The sequence below is a fragment of the Astatotilapia calliptera genome, chromosome 20 (genome assembly GCF_900246225.1).
Source record: "Astatotilapia calliptera chromosome 20, fAstCal1.2, whole genome shotgun sequence".
NCBI lineage: Eukaryota > Metazoa > Chordata > Actinopteri > Cichliformes > Cichlidae > Astatotilapia > Astatotilapia calliptera.
Window position 1 is genome coordinate 16,495,592 of NC_039321.1, and position 18,548 is coordinate 16,514,139.

Below are 18,548 nucleotides of genomic sequence, written 5' to 3' on the forward strand. Positions count from 1 at the left end.
TCCAGAACCAGTGAAGTGTAGATTCAGATGCACTGCAATGAGCATGGACTCGTAACTTGTGAGTGTACAATTAGGTCCATAGTAAGTACTGACATAGAGTTTGTGATTGTGCACTAACTGCCTCTGAAATAGCACCAATTCACTAATTTTGTCCCATCTCCTTGGATTTAGGGTATTTCCATGTCTCGCCTCTGTAACCTTGCATAGTCTGGGGTCAGGCTCCATGAAGTTGAGATTAAGGTGGTGCACAGGTCACATCATCTAATGAATGACTCAGTTTTTCTGTGACCACACACAGCACGCCTTTATGCCTCTGGTTTGGATTAATCCTACAACAACGTAAATCTGGGATGAGCAAACAGCTCCATGATCGTTAACAGAAACCTCTGGAATATCAAAAGTAACGAAAACAAATTTTTTGTTTATTTTCTGAAATAACACTCAAACAACACTGCATTTAAAGAAAATCATGACAAAAAAAACAAACATTTAGAAATGGCTTTAAACTCTAACAAAGTCATCATCAGTTATTAAAATTGTTCCTTCCATCTGCTTATAAGGCACATTAAAGATCAGTTTCACTATTCATGACATCTCAAATTATGACTCAAAAAGGCTGTAGACAATTATTGTCCAATTCAATAAACACTCTTCAACTCTACAAATTAAAATATGCAATCAATGAATATTTTAACTTCATTAGCAAAGTTAGAATTTTAGGCAAAAGTCCTGACATCAATCTGAGCTCTGTAAAAGCTGACTTGTGTCTTTGTAATGTTTAGTACTTTATGATTATTGAAATTTCTGACATACAGAGGCCGTCATCCATTAAACAGCTGATTCAGTCAATGCAAAATGAATCTGATTATCTCTGAGTTTGGGATTGGGGGAAAAAAATCCCAAGCCCCAAAAACCACAAAACAAAAAATTTTAAAAATGAAATTTTGATGGCAGTTAACTGACTAAACTAAAAAGTAACCTCAGGATTTAATTCACTGAAGCTCTGCAGTCTTTCATGATCCATCTGTCATCTATTATATTATCTAAATCTAATTACAAAGCCAACCAAAGAAATAGGAATCAAAGGAAGCGCAGTAATCCATTTTTACCATCACTAACTTATAATATTAAAGTTTGCACTCTGCCTCGTCAGCATTTGTCCATGAAATAAGTTATTCATAATAATTTGTCAAATATATGAAACGATATGTTAATACTGCAGAGCTGACAGAGAACTGATCCACCAGAGTCGAGGTGCCAAAGTATCCTGTTAAAGCTGGAGTTTACTCCTTTGCTCTCCACATATTCTTTGTTAATGCATGCATGCATCTGCTACATTTTGAAGGTAAAATGTTATCAGCTGTGCCACGTTTAAAGTACTATGTAAATATAGAGTCCATAAGGAGGCCCTGAGCCAGACTGTGACTCGTGGTGGGGACAAAAAAAAAAAAAAAAACCCAAAAAAAACAAGAGTCCCACACCTGGAAACACTTCTCTGACATCACTGTTCAAACCATCTAACAAAAGAGTAGGGAAGGAATGTGCAGCATGGAGACTGTGTCCAAGTCCTGTCAGTGTAGAGTGATCTCTTCTTCTTCATCATCACATTCATCAGTAGCCGAGTCCTTACTTTCATTCCCATTTCGCTGCAGTAACGGCAGCTCAAGTTCTGGGCTCTTACTCTTGAGCTGCCTTAAAGAAGGACCCTTATCTGATGGAAGATAGAAAATTTACACCATCAGCATGGTCACCACCCTGCAAAGTCTCCTTCCTCCTTTCCTTTCTTTCCTTTTTAAAGATTCTGAAGAAAACTGTGACATTACATGTAGAAAATGTGATATGTAAACTAGAAATCGGAGAACAGACTGTTCGGTGAACAAGGGCACATTCTCAAACGTAACTTAAAACAAAAAAATTTACATATTCAAAATTCCTGGATTTTACTAAAAGGGAGCTTACCAATGGTTTTTGTGTAGAAAATAAAAATATATTATATGCCATTAAAAAAAAATGCTTTGAGTATTTTTATGTTTTTAGGATGTAGAGCAGTAAATATGGTGAAAACATAAATAAAACTTACTTTTAGAATAATATGTCTTGAGTCCCACGTGTAATGAAATACCACACAGACACACAGCGAATCCCAGCCAGTTGAGCATACTCATTTTGTCTCCCATCAGAAAAGCGGCTAAAAGCAGAGTGCATACTTCCTGCAGGAAATCAACACAAGGAACAGAGAAGACTTCATTAGACAGCTCTGAAAAAACCCAAGTCCACATGTAACACAGTAACAATCCCTTATTTATTACATAACATTTTTAGAACATATTTACAAGTAAGTACACTGAGATCAAAAAACAAAACAATGTATGTGTAGACATACTTAGTCAATAAAGTTGATTTTCATAATAAAGATGTTATATGCTTACATCCAAAGCCCTAGTGAACCCTCTGATCTGTCAGAACATCCACAAAGATTACACATAACTGCTTTAGTAGCTCAGAGTAAGCACCAAAAGAACCGCAACCTCCCATATTAGACTCAGCTATGGCTCTGGTATTGCGGACAGATTTCTTTGGCTTCACCAATCTAATTCAATTCTACTGATATAGCACCAATTCACAACAGCAGTCACCTCAAGGCACTTCTAGTGGCAGCCATCCACCAGCTGGAGGTGAAAAAAAAAAAGATGTTGACAACACAGAAAGTAAGTAATTACCTTAAAGATCCCTGATATGGATAAGGTGAGGCTGGAGGTTCGGGAGACCAGCAGGAACTCAGAGAAGCCCAAACCAAAGGCCAGCAAGCCGCCAATGCTTAATGTGAAGAGGGAATACAGGAGAGGCGAGAGCTCCGTCACCCGGAATAACTTTTCTGAGGTGCTGAGGCTCAGCCCTGCAGGCACAGAGGAAAGAATCAGGACAGATTTTTTAGGAGTGGCAGCACTCCAGGTAGATCGGCAATTACGCAGTTACAATAGTTTTCCACGGACTGCTTATAGGGCTTGCCCACTCATGTCTTTTGAAAGTCCAATATCTTGTAGAGATTTTATAAAGGAGTTCCTTTTTGTTCTTCTAATGAGAGGCGTGTGGTGAACCACACTGCCACTTCTGCTTGAATCAGCAGTGTTTTATTTGTAGATTACAGCTCTGGTGTGCAATGTGTTGGGATTCAGAGATTCTTTTATTGCTACCATATAATTTGCCTTATGAAGAATGTATTAATAACATGTTTCACAGTATCATGTATCAGTAATATTTCCTACAGGGTTTATATTGCATTGAATATGTCTGTCATCACATTGACCTTTCTATTTTTATAGGTTGAGTTCATTTTATACACAATGCATAAATGTGCTTGGTTAGAGTTGATGTTCCATTCTAGAAGGTTTTAAGCTTCACTGGTGAGAGTGTCCAGATGATACATGCTGAGGGGAGATGAGAACATAGCAGGTTAATTGCATGCATGCTTACAATACACATATTAATCTAGTAGCAGGTTTGAGCAAAGGCCTAAGCGTCTCCTGCTTCAGTTTGAGACTGGCTGCAAAGTACTCTACTTAGTGATTAATGATGAGGGTCCATTAGCTCTCAGAGATGCTAAGACCTGAAGTTATTACCCTAAAAGGCAAGTAATGTAGAAAAGAGAAGTGATATGTCGGTGTATGGTTATTAGAAGTGTACGTGATGTACCCTTGTCTGCACGGGTTGAACTTTTGCCCGTCTGTCACCATGTATTTTTGAACTGTATTGACGTAGATGTGATATTTTATCCTATAAAACCAGAACCCAATGTATTCTTGTCAGAGCAAAACAATCCGTATGCTGACGGTTGGTTGTTCTCCTGTGATAATAAAACTCATCGTTTGATTGCACTTTTCCGGAGCCTCCGTCGTTTTTGTTGTCTGGTCTAAAGTTGATCGATCTCGCAACAAATGTTACGTGCTTGACTGTGGCACAAAAGCAGAGGCCCTCTGTCACTGAGCTACATCTGGACTGATGTGCTCATGTGAGTCCCCTCAGTAAGGCTGCCCTTAAGAACAGTGAGACCACTTCTCGTAAATTCCATTTCATAAATTATAAAGAATTTGGGATATCATTTATCTGAAGTGAAGGCAGCTGGACCACACCTCAAACAATCCCCTTCCACTCCAACGTCCACAAATGCATACTTGTCCCACACACTTGTTTGTTCTTGTTCCTGTGCCCCATCGTCTCACTCCCATGTCATCTCTGATCTGCCAGGCCAGGATGAACCGCGAGGAGAGAGAAGACGAGGCAACAGGAGTTTAACAAAATGCGAGATTCTTGCAGCCTTTAAAGCAGTGTCGGTGAAAAGAACTGTGGCTACATTACTGGACCAGTTTTTTGCTTTTAATTACATTCACGGTGTGGCACAATGTGACGCATGGATCTCTGCCTTTGTTTATTATGTCATACGTTTTAGGAATTGAGACGGACTTCAAGACTCTGCACTGCAACTGATGTACAGGTGGGAGTACAGAGGAGAGACGTTACAAGGGAGCCCAAAGCAGAGAAATGAGAAGAGCTCGTAGGGTGCTAGAGCATATTTGCAATTTCAACACACGGGCCGTTGTATTGTGCTGAAACCAATCAGGGCTGTGTTTTAAATTTCACAACTTTTCACACTTTGGTTCTTGGGCCTGCCACAGAGTCCAGTAGCAGAAGGAAAAGAAACACTGTGGGTGCCCATTAATCAAGCACCTGCTACAGGGCTTTGATAATCCTCCACTTTCTGCAGCTGAGCTGAACCCCTGAGAAACTACTGCTAATCTATTACACATGTGAGCTATTGCCTATTTACATGTAAATGAAGTGTGGGTGTCAGAATAGGCACCGTGTTGACACATAATCAGTTTCTTATGACCATCACGCTGCACAGTGGGGTCTGTAAAGGTTTTCAAAAGACTTGAAATGCCATAATTAGGGGCTACAAAAGCTCACACAATTCAAATTAGAACAACGATTAAGGGATTTAGGAAAAAACACAGCACACAGATTTGAGTGCCGACTTGGCTGAAAGCATTAAAGATGTAAGAAAACAACTAAGCGATCTGTCTATGGAGGAAATAGAAAAGAAACTGAGATTCACAAAACAAACATTTTATGAATCTGGTTCCAAAGCAACCAAAATACTGGCTAAACGGTTAAAATCAATACAAATAAGTAATGCAGTTAATAAGATTAGAGATCCAAACACCAAGGAACTACTATATGAACCAACACAGATTTAAAAAAAAAAAAAAAAAAAAAAGCCTTTCAAAAATACTATAAAACATCGTATAATCAACCCGACCAGAAAAACGGACAAGAAATTGAAGAGTACTTGGCTCAGTTAGACCTTCCTTCTATTGGGACAACTCAAAATGAATTTTTAACTAAACCAATCACTAAGGAAGAACTGGATAAGGCAATAAGGAGATTGAAATCTAATAAAAGTCCAGGGAGTGATGGGTATCCCAATGAGTGGTATAAGACTTTTAAAGAGGACTTGGCTCCTATTTTGATAGATTCTTTTAACTGGACATTAAAACACGCTAAAATTCCACCCTCTTGGAAAGAGGCCATTATATCAGTCTTACCAAAAGAAGGTAAAAACAGGAAAAACTGTGACTCTTATCACCCAATCTCTATCTTAAATGTGGATTATAAATTATTTACATCCATAATCACAAGACGCTTAGAGCCGTTTCTCCCAGATCTGGTGGATGAAGACCAGACAGGATTAAGGAGCGACAGACACTAGATAATATACGACGCACTTTGCATATAATTAATGAAGTTAATAAAGAGAAAATTCCAACAGCCTTAGTGAGCTTAGATGCTGAAAAGGCCTTTGATAGAGTCTCTTGGATATTTCTTTTTGCTGTTTTGAAAAGAATGGGCTTTAACAGTATCTTCATCGAGTGTATACAATCCTTGTACCACAGGCCATTGGCTAGAGGGGACCTGACAGACAGTTTTGAGCTCTTCAGAGGAACCAGGCAGGGTTGCTGAATCCAGCCCTTTTTGCTCTGTATATCGAGCCTTTGGCTCTGTGATGGCATGCCACACATGGTAAGCTCCACACCTCACCACTAGTTGATTCACCTTAGTTTAATTTACAGTCGCTACTTTAAAATATTCTACTTATTGTTCAATACTGTTTCTTTATTAAATGTATGTATTTTTCCATCACACCTTCCCATGTTTATATGGCGTGCACACATTAACCTTAAGGTCAAAGTTCTGTTTTATGTTATATTAATACATCTTTCTTTGTTCGAGTTACCTGGGGGTTGGCTTCTCCTCCTGTCTGGCAAAAGGTGTAACAAAGGGCTGGGAGACCTGAAGTACCACTGACAGCCTAATTGGATTGCACCACATGCTTGATTGCCTGGGGGGTGTTTCATGTTTGTTTAATTGTTTTGTATTAGTTGCTTATATGGCAGCCATTTTGTTTTCCCCGTGTGTGTCATTTGGTTTAGCAAAACCAGTATTTAAGTTCCCCCCTGTGTCATTTCAGCAGGTCAGTTTATCTTATGTTTGTTTGAGGTTTTGGTAATAATTCTCTTGAGTTTAGTCTATTGAGTTGACCGCTTTTATTGGGCTGCCTGTTTAAGTTTTGGCTTTGTGAAATATATTTTCATATTTTTGGGTCAATAAAACCCCTTTTTTGAATTAAAACCACCCGTGTCCTTTATGCTTTACTGCTTGGTCCCTGACAGGCTCAGTATATACGGCAAAGTGCAGACTTAAAAAGGGGTTTTAGTTTCTAAAATTGAACAACGAATAGGTCTCTTTGCTGATGATATAATTATATACCTACAGGATCCTGACACGACCTTTCCTCGATTGATTAAAGCATTAAAATATTTTGGCAAAAATTCAGGGTATAAACTAAATATCGTAAATGGCCTGCATTTGTATAGCGCTTTTCTAGTCATTAAGGACCCCAAAGCGCTTTACACTACATTCAGTCATTCACCCATTCACACACTGGCGATAGCAAGCTACATTGTAGCCACAGCTGCCCTGGGGCGCACTGACAGAGGCGAGGCTGCTGGACACAGGGAAAGACTCAAGTACTTTGTCTGAATTATTTCCCCAAAGATTCAATTCAAAACGAATATAAATTAAAATGGGACTCAAATAAGATCAAATATTTAAGTGTCTATCTAACTAGCAAAATAAGTACACTATACGAGGCAAATTATGTAAAGATTAGTAATACAATCCAAAAAGATTTGATTAAATGGGCTCCACTTGTCATGGACCTTAGCTCAAGAATAGAGGTAATAAAAATGAATGAGCTTCCTCGACTACTGTATCTATTCACTTCATTGCAGTCCATATACCTGATGCACAATTTGGTAGATGGGATAAATTAGTTAGTAGATTTATTTGGAAAGGGACAAAGCCAAGAATAAGATTTAAAATACTCCAATTAAGAAAAGAAAAAGGAGGACTTGCCCTCCCGAATTTCAAGGAATATTGTTTACTGGTGTTCACCGGATTACACCTCAAAATGGAAGCATATGGAGATAAATTATTGCTCATCATGTCATCCACAAGCAAGATTGGGAGGAGAAACTATCCAGTCTACGAACACAAATCTCATTACTGAATTCACTATTAAACTCTGGTGGATTATAGTGAAGAAATATAGAATTATAGAAGACTGTAAATTGCTGATTTGGCCTGCATATTCTCAAAAATTCCAAAGTGGACAATGGGATAGTACATTTTTAAGATGGGTCAATAAAGGAATTACAGCAATGTGCACATTAATAGACGGGAAAACATTAAAATCCTTTGAGAATCTACAGAGACAGTTTGGACTGGATAAATCAGATTTATTTAGGTATTTTCAATGAAGACATTTTTACAAATTAGGAAGAAGCTCTTGAGAGAAAGAAGCCATATAATAGAAATAATAACAGGTGCATATAAAAATCCTCCATCAAGAATTTTATCGAAATTATATAATGGTCTGCAAAATTTGAATAGGAATGAAACATTATATATCAAACAAAAGTAGGAATCTGAATTACATCTTGAGTTGTCAGAGGATGACTGGCGTATGTCTCACACAGCATAATTCCACCAGCTCTAGACGATGGAGAGAATATGGCTGGAAAAATGTGATTAGGTTCTTTATTACTCCTTATATCAAAAGCAAGCAGCTGAAAACACCCCAACGATGCTGGAGATTATGTGGAGACTGGGACGCCAATCATTCTCATGTGTTTTGGAAGTGTAAAGATATCAAACCTTACTGGGAAAGCATTGCAGTAACAATGAAGAAAGTGCTGGGGTATGACGTGCCGTGTAAGGCACGAGTATTTTGGAATATGGGAAAAAATAAGGAGGACCGTTACTTGTTTAAAATTATGTTGTCGTCAAGCAAAAAGGTAATAACAAAAAACTGGCTGAAAAGTGACCCTTTAAAATTGGAAGAATGGACTGATGTAATCGAGGACATATATATAAAATGTAGAAAATGATCTACGCCTTGAGAATGAAATATGACAAACACCGAAAACAGTGGACAAAATGGATAGCCTATAAGACTCACTCAGCCCCATAAGGCAGGGACCTCTCCTCCTTGTTTTTGGGTTTTTTTCCCCTCTTCCACAGATTAGGTGTCCTTTATTCCTTTTAGTTTGTTTCTTTTTTCATATTTTTGTTTGCATGTACTATAAATTTGGAAAAAGTACAAAATAAAAAGTTAAAAAAAAAATAAAATTAGGGGCTACAGAGCTTAATTTAATGCAGCGACAAAACATGAAAGACAATGAACTTATGTCTATACTCACCTTCATTAAACAGGAAGAGAGGAAAGAGCCCAAGGAACATGAGAGGTTGGAGGTGGTACATGGCATCTATTGGGTTTTGAAGGCCTAAAACAGTGCGACATGAAAAAGATGAAAAATGCAGGGAACTGTGTCCCAGCTGGGAAACCTCAAATCATAGCAGAGTTTTAAATCAGTGCTTTACAAGCCTGGCATATAGTTAAAGTTACTGATGTTGGGCTTCAATGTGTTTACTTTGTAAATACTTATGGATAGATGTTGCTGTATAAACTCAGAAAAAAGACAGTGGGAAGCAACAACCCCACTTCACCTGCTGTTAATGTTGTGTCAAAACCTGCATTAGAGTCATCACTGGTGGATCTTGTTAACTTGTTGTAGACCATTCAAGGATAACGGCTAGGTTGAAACCACATAACAAGATATTTTAGGTCTCTATGATAGTTGTTTTCTTTTTTTTTTTTGTATTTCACACCAATCCTCTTTGAAATGGCGTGTGTATCATGTTTTACTGTATATCTGATGAAAGCCACAGCCCAAAATTAATTGGTGTAGATCCAGGTTATAGGCTTTTTAACCTCTTTGGAAGCTGTCACTCCACAGTGGCTGAACACTTACCCAGCTCTGCTTTCTGCGTGAGGACCTGAGTGAGGGTCCATCGAATCCCCCCTATGAAGGATGCTAGGAGCACCAGAATAAAGCCTTCCAGATTAAACTGGGTCGACTCAAAGGTAAACATAAAGAGACCGCAGGAGATCAACAGGACCACCAGGATCAGAAACGGGTTCTGGATTAAAAGGGAGAAAAGACAACGACACGCAGCAGTTTCAAGTTAAAATTGCACAGGAAACAGAAGAAGAAAGTAGAGGATAACAGGTAAAAGAAGAACAGAACAAAGCACAAGCTAGAGGAGAGAGTAGACGGGAGGTAATGATTGCTCATTACTGCTCATGTGATGAAACCCCCATCAAGCTGCACAAAAACACCACTGTGCTCTGTAACAGGAAGTGATACAATACCACAGTTAGAGCTCAAACGCCTCAAAGCGCTGTGACTGACTGTTGTGATTTGGTGCTAAAGGTGGACAGAATTAAATCTTTAAGCTATGACGCCATTAAGAAAAATTGGCAAATTTATAACCGAACCGGTTATAAATTTGTGCAGGTGCAGGACTTTTTTCAGATTAGAAAGTTCTTATGTTCTGCTACAGCCACAGTGCACTTTGTGAACATTGCTGGATGTCTGCTTTGTGCATTGCGCCACAATCGAGGAAACAGACTAAAAGAATTGCCTCTTGCATCATTTTGCCTGTATAAGAAGCATGCTTAATTCTCCAGTTGTGTCTGGGTGACATTAAAGTGAAGACAAAACTGCACTGTTAGCACTGCTGTCAGTGTCATGTGATCGGTACACTCACCGGCTCCTCCAGTTTAAAGACCAGAGAGAAAAACAGGATAAAAAGCACTGCTGAGGACTTGGTCATGGTATACCTTGAATGACACAAAATAAAAGTCGTAGAATATGTAAAGAACAATACAATGACTGGTTAAGATAAAATACTGACACATATGAACTTATAATAAAAACGTCCAAACCACAAACTTACAGGCTAATGGTGATGAAGAGGAAGCTCCAATTGGAAAGTCCAATATCCAGCGCTGTTGCGATGGCTGCAGGTAAGAAGGACAGAACTTAAGAGTACAGGATGACAGGTTCATTTTAAAACCACTCATTTCAGTGCATTTAGAGTGACTAAACGCATTTAGAGCACAAATACTCACTAAAAAAACAACAACAACAACAACAACAACAACAACAACATGTATGTATATAATCAATCCCACTGCCCTTTATTCACATATTAAAATCACCTTGATGTCATTTTAGTGTATACAGTAAAACAGAACAAAATATTAATTACTTTTGATTTAATTTCTCTGGATTTTTGCTTCTCTTAGTCTTTGATTCACTTTTTCCTTCTGACTCTTTTAAACTAATCTTATTACAACTTAAGTTTGTGCAGAATTTTAGCTTAAACGAGGCAAAACTGGTTTGGAACGGTTCATTGAATGCACTTGCTTTTAGATATTTTCATCATTCTCGTCGGGGTTGTCGTATTTATTCTCTCCACGTGGACTTTAGACGAAGCATTCCACAGAGCTTAGTCAATCGGTGAACCCGATAAGAGGCGACTGTCCCCCGTCTAAATCACCAGTCTCCAGACTCAAGATAAAACTCACCCGTGGGTGCTACTTTTCTGAGGTACTCTTTCCACCTGAGAGTAACGCGAGGTTTCCCTGTCCACCACTGCACAGCCTGTCGTGTCAGAGCTGACAGACAGAAGATGATGGTGAGGTGAACTAAAGTCATGAAGAGGGGGTAGTGGAAGCCCTAAGAAAGGGAGAGAAACAGTTGGGGTCATCTAGGATGGACTAGTCAGTGTAAGTCTCTTTCTCAGGATCCAGGAGATCCCCAGACAAGCAAAGCAGAGCGTCCTCAGGTGCTCATTTTCATTAATCACCTTTAACACAACCAAGCATGTTATAAGAAACTGACAAGGCTGTATGAGCTTCTTTACTCACCTTCATTAGCCATTTGTTATAGAATGTGATGCCTATAGAGAAGACATAGTAGAGAAGAACTAATCCAACAGTGCGCAGCCCCCTGCACAGGAACTGGACTGGGCACGCCATACGGGACTGCCAGGACCAGCTGTCCACAACACACAGCTACTGCAGAGGGGCCATCTCCGACCTGAACCCACATCCTCCCCGAACATCCATACCAGACCTTTTTACAGCAGAAACACCGCAGAGAAGAAAAGCAAGGTAAGAGCAGGGCTGCGTTTGTGCATATTAATGCTAGTTAGTGGAACAGGCGCTCAGACAGAATTTAAGCGAAACCTATTTGATACAATGTTAGCATAACGGCAACATTCATTTTAGCTCAAATTAAACGTTATCAGCTACTAGCATTCTCTTAACTGGTTGTGCTAGCGGATAAGCAGCTGGTAACAATGTTATGCGAATCTTTAAAACTGTCCGTTAACCAACAGGAACATCAGACAACCCCAGCAAACGAACTCACCAGCAACAGTGCTCCAACAGTGACTGAGAGAGGAAGGCTCACTGGATAGCTGCTACGTTTTATAAGTCAAACTGGCTTCTTCGTTAACTTGCCTTATAGTTCATTAGCTAACATTAGCCTGTCATTTAGCATCTATATTGACTTGTTAACATTATCAGGCCAGTAATTAGCTATAATACTCAATCCGGTTGACTGAGATAAGCTTTGAACATCACTTGGCAGGGCAGGAGTCCACAGCAAGATCCACGGGGACGTGTCACTTACTCACGGCAATGAGCACGTGCTGAGCCTCCGCGGTCAGGCTCTCAGTGTTTACTTAGAATCTGAGCCCTCTGTTCAAGCACCGAGATCCATTTCTTTCCACGAATGCTGTGAGGTGTTGTTCTTCGATCAGCCACTTGAACAATGCTCCTGTTTCCACTCACACCACCAACTTGCCATCGCCCATTGTGCATAGTTTGTCTAGATCTAAGGTTTAGCTAAAATAATACCAAATGAAATTGGCTTAGCTTAAACACACGTGAATATAGCTTTTTACATTCTAAGCAAGCTACGTGTCGGTGATTCCCGCATACACCCGGCGATATGAAATTAAGTTTGGGCTTCCTATGCAATCAAACAGATCGTGCTTTAAAGGAAACTCACCGTCAGCTGTGTTGGCTATACTGACGAATAACACGAGTAAATTTAAACACTGGCCACAAGGGGGAGTATCTGTGATTTCTAGCCCTGTCTGTTTCCTCTCCAAACCACCACTTCCTCAGTCAAGGAAACAAAAGCGGAAGTCGGCGCACTTAACAAGCTGTTGTTGTGAGACAGTCGTGAACAAGCATAAGGTAAGGTTAATGCTAACGCGTATTTAACAATGAGCAGCTAATGTTGAGGTTTGAATAACGCTTGCGGGTGTTTTTCAGCAAATGGCGGAGGAGGAGGACGAGCCAGGCTTCGACGAAGAGTTGGAGGACGGCTCCGGCGGGGTGGATGTCGGCTACGGCAAGAGAAAGAGACTCTTCTCCAAGGAGCTCCGGTGCATGATGTACGGATTTGGAGATGACCAGAACCCTTACACGGAGTCTGTGGATATTCTGGAGGATCTGGTGATCGAGTTTATCACGGAAATGACCCACAAGGCCATGTCTATCGGGCGCCAGGGTCGCGTCCAGGTGGAGGACATCGTTTTCCTCATTCGCAAAGATCCCAGGAAGTTTGCTAGAGTCAAAGATCTGCTGACCATGAACGAGGAGCTGAAGAGAGCTCGGAAAGCTTTTGATGAAGCAAATTATGGCTCTTAAACTCACAACGGGACTGGTTGTTATTCCTCCCATGACCTTTGTTTCTTTTAATTTACTGTTCGTTTGCTCGTGAGTTCATTCAGTCTTCAGACTGCATGTTTGCGTCGTGTGTGTGTTTATAGACCGTATAACAATAACAACGAATTTCAGTGTATATGCTTGATTTCAGACTTTTTGGTTATGTAAAATAAAGCAACTTGCCAATAGTTTTAAAATAACCAGGTCCTCATCTCTTGTGCACAAACAACTTTCTTTTTTTTTTAAGCACCAGAACCAGAAAACATAACACTTTGTTTTAAAGCACAGCATTGTGCTGTGTTACCAATCTGATACGTGAAGAGTGGATCTGCACAAGAATTTAAGTATAATTTTATTTTGAATAAGTAAAGAAAAAATAAGTATGTAACTTAAACCCACAGATTGAATCCTCAAATGTATGTGAAGTATCTAAAGAAAAGGTTTTAGATTTAGGTTGTGTAAATGACATTACACGAGAAGGGTTGCTCTTCATATCCCCCTTCTGGACACGCTGTGGTAATGAAACAAAAAACACAATACAGTAAATTAAGCCACAAACTGCTGAGCAGCTGAAATCCTATGTCAAGCACGAGTGAAAAACAAACCCAAAAAAAGAAGCCAATTTGCCTTGTAAAAACTACACTTAGGCTGCTGCCCCCGCGACCCGGCCTCGGATAAAGCGGATGAAGATGGATGGAAACTACACCAGCTGGTATCATCGTCTCCCAAACACAGAGGGAAATGTGTTCCAGTCCCAAGTTGCTGGTATTCAAAAATAGGAGTGTTCCAGATTTTTTTTTTTATAGAAAAGTGTCGTAAATATGTCAAAGCAGACAGTTTGCAACCCGCAATTAAACTTTATCAGCACAGCCAGGAATACTAGACATGATGCCGACCTCATCTGTGTCCACATGCGTGATGAACTGAGGTTTTCCGACTGTCCGTAATGTCCAAATCATTCTGACCTCAGTCGAGGCTTTTGGTTATTTTAAAAGCAAAACTGGCTGTGGTTGGAACAAAACGGACAAAAAGAGGAAAAGAAACAGATTTTATTAATATTCCTCAAAACAAAATTATTACACAGACCATAAATATGACAGACCAACTACAAGTGAGCATGTGTTAGTTCATTTATTTCAAGCAAATTACTTCTTTATACAGTGAAGTGATTGAATTAATTGGTCTAAGCAGCAGGTAACAAGCTGCCCGTCTATCTAGAATACATCTAGATCAGAGCTTTACCAGCAGAGAGGGGGAGGGGGTCACTGATGACACGACATGCCATGCATACTGCAAAAGCTGTGTGCAGTGAAAAAAAACCCCTGTTGCAGCCTTGCTGTCCTGTTACAGGGCTGGGTGTCAGCATGGCATCTAGGGGATGTCTGCATTTACAAGCGAGCCAGGAAAAAGATGTTGCCCAGCCAGCGACCCCCCACTGGGTGCTCTAGCTGTCTGTTGAGGACTTCTATAAGGATGGAGAAGAAAGGCAGTGAACCAGGTGGACAAGAGGGAGAAGGAGGGAGTGGGTCAGAATGGGGGTTCACAGAAGGGTGGAGGAATGTCCATGAGTCTTTCTTGTTCTACTGCACATTCTCCATCATCTTGAGGAATTCTGATAAAGAAAAGAGAAATTGGACAGCATTACATTTTACATCCATTTCTTTATTTACTTGAATAAACTGTAAAGGAACAGGTAGTAGTTCAGCTCAAGCAGGAAGCCGGGGTGTGATTTGATTTTAAGATGATTACAGGAGTGTAGGAACTGTACAACACAGCCTAGCAGGCAACAATATGGTCCCTAAAGTCTGACTGTAAAACCTGATATGCCATAGAACAAGACTGCTACAGCTTATTGGTACTCTAGCAAAGCTGCAGCCTCTTAATAAACAGGATTTCCCCCCTCATGCACTCTCTACCTCCTTCATAGAGACTCCTCAAGGTTCAATAATAAGTGAGCTGACAGCTTCATCATTTTCATTTGACACATACCGTCAAAGTCCAGCATGCCGTCGCTGTTCTTGTCTCCTTCCTTCAGCAGCTCATCGATCTCCTCCTCTGAGATGGCCTCGCCGGTGCTGCGGATGATAAGGGCAAACTCTTCTCTGTCGATGTAACCGTCGCCGTTCCTGCGCACGCGACAACAACAAAATGTACGTGAATGTAAAGATCGAGTAAAGGTGATGTAGCAACAAAAAAAAACCCCAAAACAAAACACACGCGCGCGCGCACACAAACGATTAGTGTAAACAGTGTGAGCGCGAGCTTACTTGTCAAACACACGGAAGCAGTCTGCCAACTCTTCCTCGCTCTTTCCGGCCTGGTCCTCCTTCATCAGTCTCACCATCATGACCAAGAACTCCTCGAAGTCGATGGTGCCGCTACCTGAGGGTTTAGTGGAGCCACGTGATTGATACGCATCAGATCAACCCATTGTCGTGATAACTTTGTTGACCGTTTTACGCATGGAAACACCGGGAGTTCAATGGAACAACCCAGAATTTGTTAGTGCAGTAAAAATGTCATGTTGACGGGGTGTTTAGAAATACCACCACCTCTAATTACTGAATTACCATAAAGTGTCCCTGTGTGTAAAAACACTTAAGACACACAGCTGTTCTGCTGTGTCGCCATCAGGCATAAACTACATTTCCCGTTTCTCACCGTCCTCATCGACCTCCTCGATGATCTCATCCAGCTCCTCTCTTGTCGGGTTCTGGCCCAGCATCCTCATCACGGTACCCAACTCCTTGGTGCTGATATCACCGCCACCATCGGTGTCGAACAAGTCAAAGGCGGCCTTGAACTCTGGAGAAACGAGAATTGAATGAAGGCGTGTGTTTGTTCCAAGCTGGTCTCATTTCTCAGTTTGGTACTTTTCTGCTTTATTGTTCTTTTTCACCGAGCATTAATCGTTGCGATAGGACACCATTATCCTTTAAAATAGCACCCCAGTTTGCTTTTAACGACTGAAAAACTGCGAGGTCCGCTTCTTTGTGAATAATTCTCATTGTGCTATTCTTGGTTTTTCTTTCATACCAGTTTGCTCCATCTGGCTTCACGCCGTGGATCTGCATTCTCTTTAGGCTGTACGAGCTCTTGCTGGTAGAAAAAAAATGATCTGAAGTAGAACTGATTGGCTTATTGTGTGATTGCATTTAAGGGTGGTATAATTCAAAACATGTATCACGCGTGTTTCATTTCATAGCTTACTGTAATGGCGTTATTTAGGCTAAGCAACTAGTACTGTACTCACCAGCCAACATGTCCTCGCTCAGGTAGGAGCGGGCCTCTTGTTGCGCGTCAGTCTGGAAGAAAGCAGTGTCCAGTGCATCACTTCACTCATTACATGTTTCATTTAGGCTTAGTTGATTGTTCCAGTTAAACTTGCTTGTCTTAGCCAAGCACGGTGGCAAAATAATTCTTTATCATATTTTCTATTCGTTTTAAACAACCTACCCCCCCACCCCCCACCCCTAAACTACACGGATCATCTCCACTGTGCGTAAGTGGAGATGGTACAGTTCAGAGATTCAGGATTGATATTTTAAACTTGTGACTGTAATATTTACAGAGTGATTAATGGTTGTAATAATGATACTGAAACATGCTATCACAAGTCACACGATGGGTGCATCTCGAAAGGATTCTTGAGCTTGATGAAAATTAGTCTGGCTATTTCAGGCTCAACACATTAGCTTCGCTGTATAAGGCCTGCAGACATCCAATCCCGAGGAATTTGTTGCCTAAGCAGAATCAGCACCTTCCCAGCTGACACCCATCCTGCCCATCAACACCCATTGTTAACTTCCCACAAGGATTTAAAGTAGTCTATTTGCAAAAGATAACTGGCTAAAATATGAGTTTGAGCATATTTCATATCAATTTAACTCAAAACCAGCAGAGAACAAAAAAAAAAAACTAAGTGGAAAAAAATGCTGAATTACTAAAAAGAAAAAACAACTATTTTAGGGGAAAGCAACATATACATATCTGAACAACACCAACAGAAAGAAATATGCTTCTCAGAAACTCAGCTAATGATTTTTACACATTCACATGCCTTTATTCCTTTATTGCTCACTCTCTAATGAAATCAGCCGATAGCTGAACTGGTCATTTGCACAACTGATTGGTCTTACCATGTTTGTGGATTAGCTTTTCCCCCCCAAATATCCAAGGATAAAAGAAAAGCCCAAAGGAGTGGTCAATCCGTGTGCACCCCAACAGAGAGACTAGACATCAAGTGATGGTTCAGAGACACTTTAAACGGGACAAGGAGGTCCCGCCCCCTGCCTCTCACAGGCCTCCAGATTTAGTATCCTGAACTTTTAGGGTTCTGGGGCCAGGGCAAGCCAATCACACTTTCGAGGTGAACGCTCCACTTTATTGAAGTTGTGGTTTTAAGTATGCTAAAGAAGTAAAGGATACATTTTCAAAGTTTGTGGGGGAAATGCATGAAAGCATCACACTGAGATTGTCCTCAGATGTTGGATATGAGAAGGAACCCAGCTTACTTTAAGAGAATTCACTCTGGAAAACCAGAGAGAAAGAAAACTGAAAATGCAGAATTTTTCTATAAAATAAATCAAAAAGCATCATACTTCTTAGAAAAGGCCCCGTTGCAACTCTCAGTAGTGAGATCCTAAAACAAGATGCCCACCCTCCCTTCGAAATAATAAAATACAAACACAAATTTGGCTCACATCAGTGCATGCATGTCAGTGTACTGTTGATTTCTATTTTGCCTTGTAAATACAAAACAGAAAACAACAAGGGGGAGCCAAAGATTAGTGAGTAAGCTTTGGGTTTTGTGGTGATGGAGATTCAATCTGGATGGGAAACTCTAAACCAAGAGGAAAATGCTGTGAGACCAGACCTCTAACCTCTCCTTAGAGGTGCCCTGAATAGCCGGCAGATTTCAGACCATGCTGCTACTTAACTTTCTAAACACAACCAGCTGCTCCTTATATGGTGTGCAGTTCCCAAGGGAGGGACCCAAGGTAAGAGACTAGAAGGGAGGACAGGATACTGAGAAGAGGAGCAGACCTGAAGAGAAGGAGGTGGGAGGTGCTTTTGAGAGGGGGTGATGGTGGGGGCTTGCAGACTATATACTCCAGAGGGAGAGCTGCACGTTGCAGGGGGAGATTTAACTCATCCGCTCTGTGAATGTCCAGCTCAAGCCTTTGATTCTTGGGTTTGCATCTCATGCTTGGGGCTATAATCTGAGGGTTATTGACTTCTGTGCTGGAAGACTACTTCATGAACAGGCTACATGCTTAGGAGAAGACTAAATCGGAAGAGGTTTATTTGAAACAGATATTTTGTCAAATATGAGACT

General features: G+C 40.5%; 3 protein-coding genes across 3 annotated transcripts; 1 reads left to right on the top strand and 2 right to left on the bottom strand.

Annotated features, from left to right (window-relative positions):
* Positions 1–455: 455 nt before the first annotated feature.
* On the bottom strand, positions 456–11,520 carry slc35h1 (solute carrier family 35 member H1). Its single transcript, XM_026155265.1, has 9 exons — positions 11,396–11,520; positions 11,054–11,204; positions 10,420–10,483; positions 10,231–10,303; positions 9,432–9,600; positions 8,820–8,903; positions 2,721–2,896; positions 2,081–2,210; positions 456–1,711 (listed from the first exon to the last, which is right to left on the bottom strand). The coding sequence occupies exons 1-9, from the start codon at positions 11,504–11,506 to the stop codon at positions 1,572–1,574; spliced, it is 1,098 nt and encodes a 365-aa protein (XP_026011050.1). The 5' UTR covers positions 11,507–11,520; the 3' UTR covers positions 456–1,571.
* Positions 11,521–12,493: 973 nt separating this feature from the next.
* On the top strand, positions 12,494–13,410 carry taf13 (TATA-box binding protein associated factor 13). Its single transcript, XM_026155266.1, has 2 exons — positions 12,494–12,736; positions 12,815–13,410. Exons 1-2 carry the CDS (start codon positions 12,509–12,511, stop codon positions 13,190–13,192), a joined length of 606 nt encoding a protein of 201 aa, XP_026011051.1. The 5' UTR covers positions 12,494–12,508; the 3' UTR covers positions 13,193–13,410.
* Positions 13,411–14,322: 912 nt separating this feature from the next.
* Positions 14,323–17,461, bottom strand: tnnc2.2 (troponin C2, fast skeletal type, tandem duplicate 2). Its single transcript, XM_026155269.1, has 6 exons — positions 17,350–17,461; positions 16,464–16,515; positions 15,872–16,015; positions 15,478–15,592; positions 15,200–15,336; positions 14,323–14,822 (listed from the first exon to the last, which is right to left on the bottom strand). Exons 1-6 carry the CDS (start codon positions 17,350–17,352, stop codon positions 14,791–14,793), a joined length of 483 nt encoding a protein of 160 aa, XP_026011054.1. The 5' UTR covers positions 17,353–17,461; the 3' UTR covers positions 14,323–14,790.
* Positions 17,462–18,548: the final 1,087 nt, after the last annotated feature.

Coding starts and splice junctions, on each gene's coding strand:
- slc35h1 (XM_026155265.1), bottom strand. CDS start 11,506: ATGGCGTGCCCAGTCCAGTTCCTGTGCAGGGGGCTGCGCACTGTTGGA. Junction 10,304..10,419: donor CTCTTCATCACCATTAGCCT/GTAAGTTTGTGG, acceptor GTGTCATTCAAG/GTATACCATGACCAAGTCCT. Junction 8,904..9,431: donor CACGCAGAAAGCAGAGCTGG/GTAAGTGTTCAG, acceptor GCACTGTTTTAG/GCCTTCAAAACCCAATAGAT.
- taf13 (XM_026155266.1), top strand. CDS start 12,509: ATGCAATCAAACAGATCGTGCTTTAAAGGAAACTCACCGTCAGCTGTG. Junction 12,737..12,814: donor CAGTCGTGAACAAGCATAAG/GTAAGGTTAATG, acceptor GGTGTTTTTCAG/CAAATGGCGGAGGAGGAGGA.
- tnnc2.2 (XM_026155269.1), bottom strand. Junction 16,016..16,463: donor GAGCGAGGACATGTTGGCTG/GTGAGTACAGTA, acceptor TCGTTTCTCCAG/AGTTCAAGGCCGCCTTTGAC. Junction 14,823..15,199: donor CGGCATGCTGGACTTTGACG/GTATGTGTCAAA, acceptor TTTCTTTATCAG/AATTCCTCAAGATGATGGAG.